Genomic DNA, 12,694 nt, shown 5'->3' with positions numbered 1-12,694 from the left:
AAAGCATAGCTATAGATAACAATTAACAATCAAGATAAGCTTATCTTGGTCAATAGCTATAGAGCTATGGATATAAAGCCATCATTTCTCCATTTTCTAATTAAAATAAATAAAACAAATGCTGCGTAATTGTCTTATACCGTCAATTGCTCCTGTGATGCTATCATATGTTCAGATCCAAGTTCTGAGTGGTTCTGACAAGGATGGAATAATTTAGGAGGTACAGGGGCTACAAATACAATAAGGTATTTGGTATACAGTAAGGTTTATCTTTTTGTCAAATGGTTAAGAAGAAAACAATTATGTACATGTGTATTTTATATTTAAGTATAGATTACATCACTGGTTCGTCTAGCTCTAGACAAGTTGCTACAGGGGCACACAACCTTTCTCACATCAATTATCCTCTGAATAACAAATATTTTCCTGCGTTCACGATTACTGTATCATCTCCTCCTCGACGATCTTGGCCATCCACTCGGGTTCGGCGGCGGCGATCTTCTCGATGAGGCTGTTCACCTGGTAGCACAGGCTCTGGATCTGCTTGTCCCACTGAGGGAGGATCTCGCGAGCTGTGCGGAATACCAAATTATGAATATATATATATAATAAAGCCTAGAAAGTGCGTCCTGGCAGAGAAGCCAATTTTACAATAGCAAGATGTTGAGATGGTTGTATTCGCGCAACATCACCTGGACGAGGTGTATGTGGCCCGAGCGCAAAACGGCTTAAGACTTAGGTTCTAAGGATTTTCGTAACTAAGGGCACATTTAGACGGCCGCGAACTAGTATGCGATTTTAGTTACATTGCGGACCATTGAGGTTACATCAATTCAGCCGACCGATCAAATAACGCAATGTAATGACTCTCATGCGAGTTCTCGCACCGTTCCAAATGAGCCCTGAGGATCGCGGTAGTTTAACTACTCCTAATAGGACTTATCCTTAGGGAGCGCGACCCCCAGATTGCTTTAAGGCGTGTCCAGAAGAGTAAATTTTTCGCCAATCTGAATTGTTCGATCGAATCAGGCCGTGCCAATTTGGGTCGCCGATTATGACCGATAAATAATCTTGCGGACGCAAGAATACCAATTTGTGACGTCACGTTTCGTTTTGGGGCATTCTTTCAATTTAGAGGGCACTAATATCACCATAAATCTAAAGTTGGTGATTAAATTGGAAATTGACGCCAATTTCATTTCTGATCTAATCGACCGATTTGACCACGTCTGGACTCCACACACACACACACACACACACACACACACACACACACATTTTTTTGTGGTGGTTGCTGCAAGTAGCTAAAAGTACATCCGTTCCGCCCCAATTTTGGGGTTTGCCATAAGCCGCGCGTGGCGCTGTCGCCACCTAGCGGCCATATCTGTGCTGATCATAACAGACGCGTTTTGTTAGAGAGTCTTCTGCTAGTACTATTACTTATTCTGTGACTTACTTTCAAAATGCACTCTGGCGCTGATCTGGTCGATGTGTCCGTTCATGCGCTGCTCGGAGATCATGTGCGCGGCGATGCGCTCGGCGCGCTGCGGCGGCGTCTCCAGCAGCGCGCCGAGCTCCTCGAACGTGATGTTGTTGTACAGCTTGCTGGCCGACAGCAGGTTGTGCTCGAACACGGCGCGGTCCAGGATCGAAGAGCCGTCCGGCGTCGTCGCCTATATAACCAAATAATAGTTATTTGTTTTACGAGCCCCGATGCAAATTATTTCGTCTAGTTCCACGCAACAATTTTGTTTATTTTAATAAATTTTACACATGAACATAAAATGATCTAGTAATGGGAACCATAATAGTAATGTTTAATGTAGTTTATTTTGATCGTATAATAAAATTGCATGAGACTGTTATTGTTGAAAAAACGTACTTTTCAAAAACGTTGTCCAAATCATATTGTCCTCTCCTACAGCACTGCTGCATGCATGGGCTCGAAACAAAATTGTCAGTACATTGGCAGAGCCCTGCTGCTTTCCCTAGTAATAGCCCTTTTCACATATGTTGTAATCCTACCCGTCAATAAAAAAATAAAAAATCGTAATTTTTTTTCTTTCAGTACAAACGGTATTTCTTGTATTTGGATTTAGTTATTGCAGAGTATTACCATATTAAATTACATTAGTATAAGCATTAAATATTAGTAATTTTTAAACTAAAACTTTATTTTTGAACAAACGCGAGAACTTCAAAAAATGGTCTCACTAGACGAAAACATATGCATCGGGGCTCGTACAATGGGGCAAAGTTGTTGTTTAACCGATCGTGCTAATATTGATATTGCTCGGGAGCAAGCGAAAGATTCGAAAAATGGAATCTTGAGCGTTGAGCGAGGGTTTCAAAGCACGAGGGTAAAACAAAATTTGCCCCCGAGTGAAAAACATAATTTTTCACCAAACCAACCCGAAGCAAATATTAAATGTAAAATATCAAACAAAATCAAATTAAAATGAATTTCATCCAAAATCATAATTTAAAAGTCAATTCTACCAGCAAACATAAGAAAACAACTCAAAATTTGCTTTTGATTACATTGCCTCACATGTGAATAAAATGCAACTTTGCTATCAGTTTTTGAAGTGCAAAGTAAGCGTTTCCGAGCTGATGTGGTGAAAACGAATTTAAATTATGCCTAGTAGTGTGGGGGTTTAAGCGGCGGAGTTAACGCCAGCGAGCAGCGGCGAGGACTCCGGCGTCGAGGAATGACCCATCGTTGCGGCATATCATTACACGGCTATACATTTTAATCTAAACGCTTGGTCTAGCAGCTCGCGCTTGAGCCGAATCTATTCAGACTGCTTTCAACACCATATCGACGCTTAAGAATCAATACTGTCTAAGTAACAAATAATTTAAAATTTAGACAATTATAGCATGCTATTCGTTATTTTATTCTGCACCTAACTGCATTAAAAGGTAAAAAACGTCAAAAATGTAATGTTAGACAGTATTGGTTCTTAAGCGTCGATATTGCTTTAACAACACCATACGGGCCTTACGGGCGGCACTAAGAACGGTGCTATTTCAGCGGTGTGACTCACGAATTCGAACCAAGCCAAGCGTGCAGTTTGACGCAACTAGTTGCGACCAACCGCGCGCGTGATGCGAACGCATAAACCAATCGCGTTGCGGCGTAAGCCTGCACGGATTCGTGTGCGGCGCGCCGCTGTACGGCCCCATTCTTATTGCCCGTAAGGCCCGTCCTCAGATATACCGGGTGTGGCCTGTAATATGAGCAAAAAATTAAACTGTAGGCTGTACTCATACTGACCAACATTTGTTCAGCGACTTTTAAAAAGAGCTTGTGGTTTGATTTTTAATAGACTTTAAAGTTTATTCTAAGACGCAATGTATTGCCAATTTTGTTATGTTTAAGACTTGACAAGCAACGTCAATCACAATGATATGGCGTGGCGATGGCGTCCATTGAAGATAATATTTATTTAGTATGAAAAATAGGGAGTCTAAAACTTAATATTTTTTAAAAGTTGTTGAACAAAAGTGTCACCGTTTGAGGAGTACAAGCTATGTTTTGATTATTTGCTCGTGTTACAGGCCACACCCAGTATGTCAATGTTCTTGATAGATAAAGCAATCAACCTTTTGATGCGTCTGCATTAGAGCTTCAAACTCGTGCAGCTCGGAGCGGCGGATGATGCGGTCCAGGTACATCTTCTCCAGGATGGAGTAAGCGGGCAGTTGCTGGCAGCGCTCGTCCTTGAACAAGGTGGCTAACATTCTGGATCTTTGCTGACCTGGAAAACAATCCAACTTTGAACATTGTACTACAAATTTTGTAACAAAGCAGATTGTAAAACTAATGTTTGTCAGAAAACATTATTGACACTAAAGGCTCCGTCACACATGGGCGTTTTGCGGGCGCCGCTTTTACATATAAAACGCTCACGCCCCGCCTGGGAAATGCGCCTTTGTGACAGAACCTTAATGCAAGGCCGTCCTAACCTATGCTGGGTCGCTTGAGCACTCAAAAATTTGGGGCCCTTTTGGAAAGTAAAGAAAGCGAATTATATAATAAGCGAATAAACTAACATTTTTCTACTGTGATCTTCTATTTATTATGGGTAATCAAATTTACTGTCTGTCCTTCGGGGCCCCCTGACGGCCTGTGTGCCCTTAAGGTTTACGGCACGGCACAGCTTATGGCCCAGTTAAATTAAGGGTTTCACCTCGGAATGAGAGATAATAAGCTGGAAACCCGTATACACCTTCGTTATAAATAGCGGAAGCAGTTATAAAGTTGACCCAAAATTTTTTTATTAAGCTATGAGCTTCATCACATATGTTCCTTGAGTAATTCTAAGCATTTCAAGCCTGGGAGGCAATAAGAAATGTGTGTCTACTCGGATTTGTAATGGATTCAAACTTTCAACCCCTTTTTAACCCTGTTAGGGGATGAATTTTACAAAACGCTGAAATTACTTTTCCTGTCTTTTAATAATATCCCCAAATACAAAGATTCAAGTCCCGCGTTCGAAAAATTTTTTGATATCCATACAAACTTTCAACCCCCTTTTCACCACCTTAGGGGATGAATTTTCAAAAACGCTGAAAATAGTTTTCTTGTATTTTAATAATATATCGTTTTACGAAGTTTCAAATTCCTAGCTTAAAATAAAACTTGAACCCCATACAAACTTTCATCCCCTTTTTAACCCCCTTAGGGGTTGAATTTCTCAAAATCGCTTCTTATCTCTTGTACACTTTATAAATTTAATCTAGTGTGCAAATTTCAACTTCAAATCTTTTGTAGTTTCGGCTCCGCGTAGCAAAAATCTCCAACCAAATTATTCACCGTTTTACGTTTTTCTTGTAAAATTACTATGAAACTGAAAAAAACAAATATCAGCAATGAATTCTACGTCTTTGGTTTATACGAAAATGATACCAAACTTGCCCTAGTACCCACCAGGATCAGAATAGATATTTTTTAAAGATGACGGGTGGCGGCCGTCTCTGTATACCACCCTCCCCCCCACTCCAGGCTATAAATGCTTAGAATTACTCAAGTATCAGATGTGATGAAGCTCATAGCTTAATAAAAATTTTTTGGGTCATGTATGGCAGCGTTACATAACTGATTCCAGTAAAAGTGTTAAAGGTTCTCTTAAAAGTCGACGCATATATCGTGTGCGCGTCAGAAGTTATTCAAGGTCAAATGTCATAAAAATCGGTTTTTCGCGGATATCAAAATTTCTATAGCTCCGATGTTTTTTACATCTAGGTAAGAATTGTAGAGCATGAAATTTGCGACGAGTTAGGTATCAAATATTTTTTCATGCGATTAGCCGCTTTCAAGATATACGGCATAGAAGGCGCAGCGGCCAGCCAAACGCACTATGACGCAAGGTTAGCTGGTAATCTCTGTAATAATAAATTATATAAATATTTTAATCGTTAAAATGACACTTGTAGATCATAAATAGATTTTGAAACAAAAGTTGCCCCTCCTGTGGACATTAGTTAACAGCTTGTGTGCATATTGTAATGATTTTATTACATAGTTTAATATAAAAAGGGTACCCCTTTACACAGGTTTAATTAGAAAATTATACTTTATAGCCTTTAGGTATTTCTACAGGAAAGAGGTAGATTTTAAGTAATAACACGAAAATCTCTTGGAGACAGAGATTTGAGACACGAAAATGGTTTCACAAGCTTTTATTTAACTATGAAACTTGGCTACAAAATTCAACTCAAATCAATCAAGCTGATCTGTTGATGGGGACTGTAGATGGCCATAGGAACTCTGTGATAAAATGACTATCTCATTGACTTTATTTGTTACAATCGTCTAGAAGAGTAGTCGATGACCGTGAAACAAAGATCAAGATCCCTACCGTTTGACGTTCAATTATTTTCATTTTCATCGTCATCTTCATCATCTATTGTCAAAACTGGGTCAAAAAATATTTATTATATTTTATTCGAAAAATTTGCATCCGGAGCGTATGGGAATAATGTTGGATTTCCTCTGGAACTAAAAGGCAAACCAATATCTTCGCAGGTACTTACTACTTACAATACCAACTAGTCCTAATTTTATATTTTCTACAGGACAGACAACTTTTAAAATCTGGATATGATCAATAAAGGATGATTAAATAACTTTGTAGAAGGTATTATTCACCGATATTCACGATTGACCTCATCATAGTGCGTTTGGCTGGCCGCTGCGCCTTCTATGCCGTATATCTTGAAAACGGCTAATGGCATGAAAAAATGTTTGATACCTAACTTGTCGCAAATTATATGCTCTACAATTCTTACCTACATGTAAAAAACATCGGAGCTATAGAAATTTTGATATCCGCGAAAAACCGATTTTTATGACATTTGACCTCGAATAACTTCTGACGCGCACACGATATATGCGTCGACTTTTAAGAGGACATTTGACACGTCATAACGAAGGTGTATACGAGTTTCCAGCTTATTATCTCTCATTCCGAGGTTGACCCCCTTTTTAGGCTTAAGATGACTGGGCCATTAAGGGGCCCACTGAATAACAGTCCGCCGGACGGTATCGGCCTGTCAGTTGTTCGGAACTGTCAAAATTTTGTTCTAACTGACAGGCCGATACCGTCCGGCGGACTGTTAATCAGTGGGCCCCTTTATGGTTTAAGATGGTATTGCTGACTAATGGTTGGGAATAGAATGTGGCATTTAGATAGAAATGGTTATTATACCTGCGGAGGCCAGCACGGTGCAGATGAGAGCGTTGCGGAGACAGGTCATGCGTTCGTCCTCGTGGATGATGTTGCGGTAAGAGAGCTCGTTGTATCTCTGCGCCGCTTCTATAAATTTTCTGTGGAAGAAAGCATTGAAGTACTTTTTACGAATTACTTATAGATTAATCATTATAGAATATGTCAGAAAGCACAAGAATAGGCGTGATCGTGTATTTCCGTAAATTTAATTTCATGATTGCTCTGTAAGAATTACTATGTTTGGGCATAAAACTTCCTGAAGTCTGGATTTAAAAAAAGAAGTACCTATGGGTGATATTCCACCAGTCCAATTTCTTTGTTCAATGTCATTGTGTCTCACTCTCTCATGAAGCAAAATGTGAGATACAAATACACATAGGATCAAGGAAATGGACAGGTGGAATACAATTCTGTCACTAACCTCCTATAATCCAAGACTCGTGCATAGCACACTTTGTAATAAATCTGCAGCTGTTCATTAGTTGTCTCCGCCTGCAGCAGCGAAGCCCTGTTGACGTAGGCCTCCGCCTGCACGGGGTCGTCCACCTCCAGATAGAGGCGCGCGATCTTTAGATAAGTCTCTAGTTTGTAGTCTACTGAGTACTGCCTGAAACAAAGTTAAAACAATTAATTGAAGAACCACCACCGTGGCACGGCCATCATGCATTGAGTTGCTGGCGATGCGTCGGGAGGCAAAGGCATCCGCGTCACCATGCCCTGAACAACGTGTAACAAATGGAAATCTCGTGTGATGTAATTAATGGATGACCTCTAAGTAGTCACACTACAATAAAAATTATAACATGAAATAAATGGCATATACCAATGATAAAGTGACCGCATCCATCCTCTATGGCTCTGCATTTGTAGCAGTGGCTGCATTTCTTTGCTCGTATGTAACTAAATTTTGTGAAATTAATTCACACTGTAAGGTTTATTTATGGTTTTCATACTCTTGGCATTTGTGTCTGTATGTTGGTGATATCTTAAAAGTTGATCCATTTTTCAGTGACATGATCAGATATGTCACTGAAAAATGGGTCTATGTCGCAGTGATATAAAGCCCCTCGCCCACGGCGACTTTTTGTAGCGATGCAGTAGCGATACTGTCGCGCGTTCGCATAAATACAGTCGCGATGCGGTCGCTAGCTGTGTGCCCTCGCCCACATAACACGATCCAGTCGCGATGCAAACGCGATACGTCGCGCTTCTGTGGCGATGCAAACGTGATACCATCGCGCTTCTGTCTCGATGCTAACGCGATACCGTCGTGCTTCTGTCGCGATGCAAACGCGATTCAGTAAAGCTATGTATGTCGTACGACATGGACGCGCGTTTGCATCGATACAGTCGCGATGCTGTAGCGCGTTGCAAATACGACTAACGCGCGTTAGTAGCGATGCTGTCGCGCGTTTCCTAAACGCGCGACAGCATCGCTACAAAAAGTCGCCGTGGGCGAGGGGCCTAAAGGAGGAGACTAATAATAACAAGTGATGAGCATACTTTTGTCCAGTTTCTAAAGGAATTCCAACTAATACATTAGCAGCTTCCTTCCAGTTCTGGTTGCGTTCGTAAATGTCGGCCAAGTGTTGTCTGATGCTTGCTACCTGCACACAAATTATAAATAAATATTATAGGACATTTTCACACAAATTGACTAAGCCCCACGGTAAGCTCAAGAAAGCTTGTGTTGTGGGTACTCAGACAACGATATACATATATAATATATAATTACTTAAATACATAGAAAACAACCATGACTCGAATGAAAAATAAATTATATAAGGTGTAAGGTATATTAGTAAATTAATTATAATTATATAATTATATTAACCTTATATAATTCATGTATAAATTATATACATAAATTATATAAGGTTGAGAGATCTCCTTTATCGTTATTGAGGTGCACATGTGTAAAGTGATCTAAATACTTGTATACCTCGTTTATTTTAGCATTAGAAAAAAGGTAAACAATCTTGATGTGTCTTTTAATTGAAAAACACAATTTAAAAATAAGTTACGGCAAATATGTTAACAATTATGAATCTAATACGATCATTTATATTCTTCTGCTTTCATAAGTAATAGTTTTTGGTTTTTAAAAAGCGTTTTTCAATTAAAAGACATGTCAAGATCGCTTACCTTCTTGCAAGTTCTTTCTAATGCTAAAAAAAACGAACTATAGACTCTAAATGCATTGCATGCTTTTTTTTTAATATTTAGGTACTTTCTAAAATAATTTTCATGCCAGTTTCTGATGGAATGTGTGTGACCACGATATATTTTTTAATTTTTATAACATCTTTTATACCACATTTTAAAGCTATCAAAATAAAATAATCATAAATTAAACAGTACAATTTTAGACAATCTCACACCAATCCAAAAGTTTTGTGTTGTGGGTTCTAGATGGCAATATACATACAGTCAGCATCAGATATACCTGAGCGGGTAAGGTGTCCAAGAAAACATATACACTTGAATCGTCACAAAAATAAGGACATCTAAGTTGTCATTTTAGCATAGGCTATCAGTTCGTCACATATATCTTAACTTCTGAGTTTTTCTTTAACACATACACCCTTATTTAATCACAATGACAATAACGGTTAGAAACTCAGTGGTAACTAAGCACTCAAATTCAAGCTGCTGTCATTAATACCTACACGCACTGCCAATCACGTACGTCAGCAGCCAGGGTGCCACCAGTTGCTAAGCAGTTGTTATTTCAATGGTAACTAAGCATCAACATTTTATCTGTTTAACTTTTAAAAAAATACTGTAGCAGCTACGAATTGACACCTCCTTTCTTAAAGAAGTATTTTATCGTCAAGTGTCAAACTTAGACAATAAATAAGTAGGTTTTACGAGGATGATAGGTTTTTTATTTTAACTGTCATAGGCGGCCGTTCTTCCAAATCGTAGAGCATATTATATGTTAATATATTCATTTAGCCCGCTTATTGTACTAAAATATACTATATATATATAGTACTAAAATACGATGCTCCGAATCGATCAAAGAACGAAGGAGAAAATAATAGAATTGAAACTTAACACGTTCTCTGTCCCAATCTGACATGTAAACCTTATGGCTTTGTAATAGAGGCTAGCCGTTAAAACCATCACTGCCATGCATATACACCTACGTAATATGCAGAGCTCGGATAGGGTGAGCTATTTGCCTTATAATTTGACATGTCTTATGTCATATATAAGGCAAATAGCTCACCCTATCCGAGCTCTGGTAATATGCTAACAGTTGACCATAGGAATGACGAATTTTGTTTTTACAACTTAGCAGAGAGGATAGAGTATACGGAGTTATACACAGTATGTATCAGAACGAAAGGCCAAGAAAGAGACCCATTAATGTTTAGGTCATTCTGAGCAACTTTTACTATGGGACCAACCCCGAAACCCCGGAAAAAATTACTCTCCCAGCATAGAAAATTTCCACATCAGACCAGCAAAATGTATGAAACTTCCAAGTATTTTTCCGCGTTTTCGGGGTTGGTCCCATAGTAAAAGTTGATACATACTGTATATCTTTGAACTTATTGTTAGTATAACCAGTATAACCTAGCAGTAAACATCAAATGGCATTCCGCACAGGAGTAATCTAAGGAACGCTTACTACGGGTTCAAACCTACAACGTCATGTTAGAAAGTCGTACATACTCTACATGTGACATATCTTCAAAAAACATATAAACTTATGCGAAATTAATATGAAACTACAAATTAATAATAGAAATGAAACCCAAAAAAAAAAGCTGTAATCTCTAGGAGCGTCCGACTGATATTTGAACCCGCGGTCTCTGCTTTGAAAAGCAAACGCCTTAGTCACAAGACCACAACGTGCCTTGACAATTGGCTCTAAATTCGGCTTCAGTTAGCTTTCGCTATGTGTCACTCATTCGTTTTGATGATTCTATTCAATAAAAGAAATAGTTTTCAGAGTTTTCAGTAAGCTGACTGACAGGCCTCTGTCAATGGTTGAAGGGCAAAACGTGAGATAGATGTATGTGATGACAAGACTGTACTGCTTTCGATGATTGTCAAAACGCTTTACCTGAAATTAGCATAGCTATTATTCATTCAATATACGACCATACATGTATGCTTTAAACGTCTATTTTTCCATATTGTTCAGATATATTTAACACGTTGACCGCTTAGATACCAATGGTTTTTTGACAGCTAAGGTATCAATGATTTGTTGTAAGTGTAGAAATTAATGAATAGCGACTGTTAAGATATTTGTGACATGTTGAGCGCTCACAAGTAAATGCTACCATGACAGTCAACAACTTTTTGACAGTTTAAACGTTTACCTCTCTTTGAGCACCTGGAGTGTATAGCGACTTCTGCTGCTGACTGTATATAAATTTAAAACATAGTACCAATGTCAATGTGAAGTTATTTTAAGATGCTGCATTGACCTTTTTGTTGTAGAATTTAAAAAAAACTTGTATTTAACGCATTTACTGCCAGGGGGCGTGGCCTAGGAACAAACTTGTATGACGGTGGACACACAAGTGCATGGGGGGCAGTGATGTGTTAAAGGGCAATTTTGGGCAGTTATGATTACTTAAGGGTTTAATTGGAAGAGTCAGTGTGGTTTTCAGGCAAAAGATAAACAATGCAATTTGAAACAATTAAGACTGATGAATCCACCAAAAATGTTGTACCCTGATCTGTGAATACTTCAAGATAAAGCTATTCTATATACTAATATAATACAGGTAATAACCTGTTCTTCAAATGAGATGACCCTTGGTTGTATGACATCTAAGGCATAGTGGGAGACGTCCTGTGACACAGGGTCTGGCAACAGGGCCAAGTGTGTACTGACATCCGTGAGCAGCTGTCGGGAGATCACCAGGCTCACATTCTCATTCACAACTGAAAAACATTTTTATTTTATTAAATATAAAATAGCAAAAAAAAAAGAAAAAAGCAAACTAAAAGAGCAGGTTAGTCAATACATTGATTAACTAATAAAAAAAGTAAGTTAAATATTAAAATATTAGTGGGTTATTACTTGGCAGTGACCTTTGGGTCAAACACGACCCAAAGGTCACTGCACTCACTGCTAAGCCTTCGGCTCTAGCTCCCTAATCATGGGCCAGATAGTATCATTATCACTTTCCCGCTTCCTTTCACAGACTGGCCCTTGCTTTACACAGCTACTTCACCTACTGAATTACTTAATACTTACACTAAAATAATGTCCACTTACTTGCTTCCACAAATGCTTTGAGCGAGTCTGCTAAATCACCCTCAGGATTTTTGAGTATCTCCATTAGAACATTGCGATACCTTTAGGAAAAACAAAGATATATAAACTGATGTTTAATTTTAATAAAAAAAAAATATTTCATCTAGTCTCAACTTACTTTTCTGCTTGATCTTTGTGTAAACCTCCAGAATTCCTTAGTTCATTCAAATACTGCCGGACTGATTGTAAGTTCAGCGGCATCTTGAAAAAGTGTAATATTTCCACAATCTACAACAATACTCTTATTTCTATATAATTAAAGGGATAAAATGTGAATATCCTTTAATTTGCCGACATTCTACAATTCTTCAAGTACAATAAAAATAAAATATTGCAGTGCGTTTCGTTTTGACTTTGACTTTTCTATTTTTTTTTTATCAAATAGATTTGACAGATGAAAGGAATGGTGTGCAAAATCGGTAAATCGATTTGAAATAGGATACAAATTATAGTCGATTTTCAAAGTAAAAACCGGAACATTTAATATCTCTGACATCCCTATGAGAATTATTTTTGAACGCATGCGTATGTTTCCATTATGTTGGTATGCTTGAAGTGAACTAGACGACGCTGAATAAAATGATGTTGATGGATATCATATTTGTAGAATAATCAGTGTAGAATAATATTCTTTAGTTTCATTACCGCTATGGAAGCAAGTATCGGTTTG

At 38.3% G+C, this 12,694-nt stretch overlaps 1 protein-coding gene across 1 annotated transcript; it reads right to left on the bottom strand.

Moving 5' to 3' along the window:
• Positions 1 to 345: 345 nt before the first annotated feature.
• Positions 346 to 12,383, bottom strand: LOC134672516 (COP9 signalosome complex subunit 4). The gene is made up of 9 exons (XM_063530457.1): positions 12,143 to 12,383; positions 11,986 to 12,065; positions 11,497 to 11,648; positions 8,241 to 8,344; positions 7,159 to 7,344; positions 6,717 to 6,835; positions 3,610 to 3,764; positions 1,457 to 1,673; positions 346 to 572 (listed from the first exon to the last, which is right to left on the bottom strand). The coding sequence occupies exons 1-9, from the start codon at positions 12,223 to 12,225 to the stop codon at positions 439 to 441; spliced, it is 1,230 nt and encodes a 409-aa protein (XP_063386527.1). The 5' UTR covers positions 12,226 to 12,383; the 3' UTR covers positions 346 to 438.
• Positions 12,384 to 12,694: the final 311 nt, after the last annotated feature.

This window comes from Cydia fagiglandana, chromosome 17, assembly GCF_963556715.1.
Source record: "Cydia fagiglandana chromosome 17, ilCydFagi1.1, whole genome shotgun sequence".
In the NCBI taxonomy this organism is placed as follows: domain Eukaryota; kingdom Metazoa; phylum Arthropoda; class Insecta; order Lepidoptera; family Tortricidae; genus Cydia; species Cydia fagiglandana.
Note: the sequence above shows the minus strand (reverse complement) of the source record. Positions and strands in the feature narration are given on the sequence as shown.

What these genes read in the sequence shown, in the direction of transcription:
- LOC134672516 (XM_063530457.1), bottom strand. Translation starts at nt 12,225, where the DNA reads ATGCCGCTGAACTTACAATCAGTCCGGCAGTATTTGAATGAACTAAGG. An exon ending in CACCGTGCTGGCCTCCGCAG is followed by an intron (nt 3,765 to 6,716) that starts GTATAATAACCA and finishes ATTGTTTTCCAG; the next exon opens with GTCAGCAAAGATCCAGAATG. An exon ending in TAATGCAGACGCATCAAAAG is followed by an intron (nt 1,674 to 3,609) that starts GTTGATTGCTTT and finishes TTGGTTATATAG; the next exon opens with GCGACGACGCCGGACGGCTC.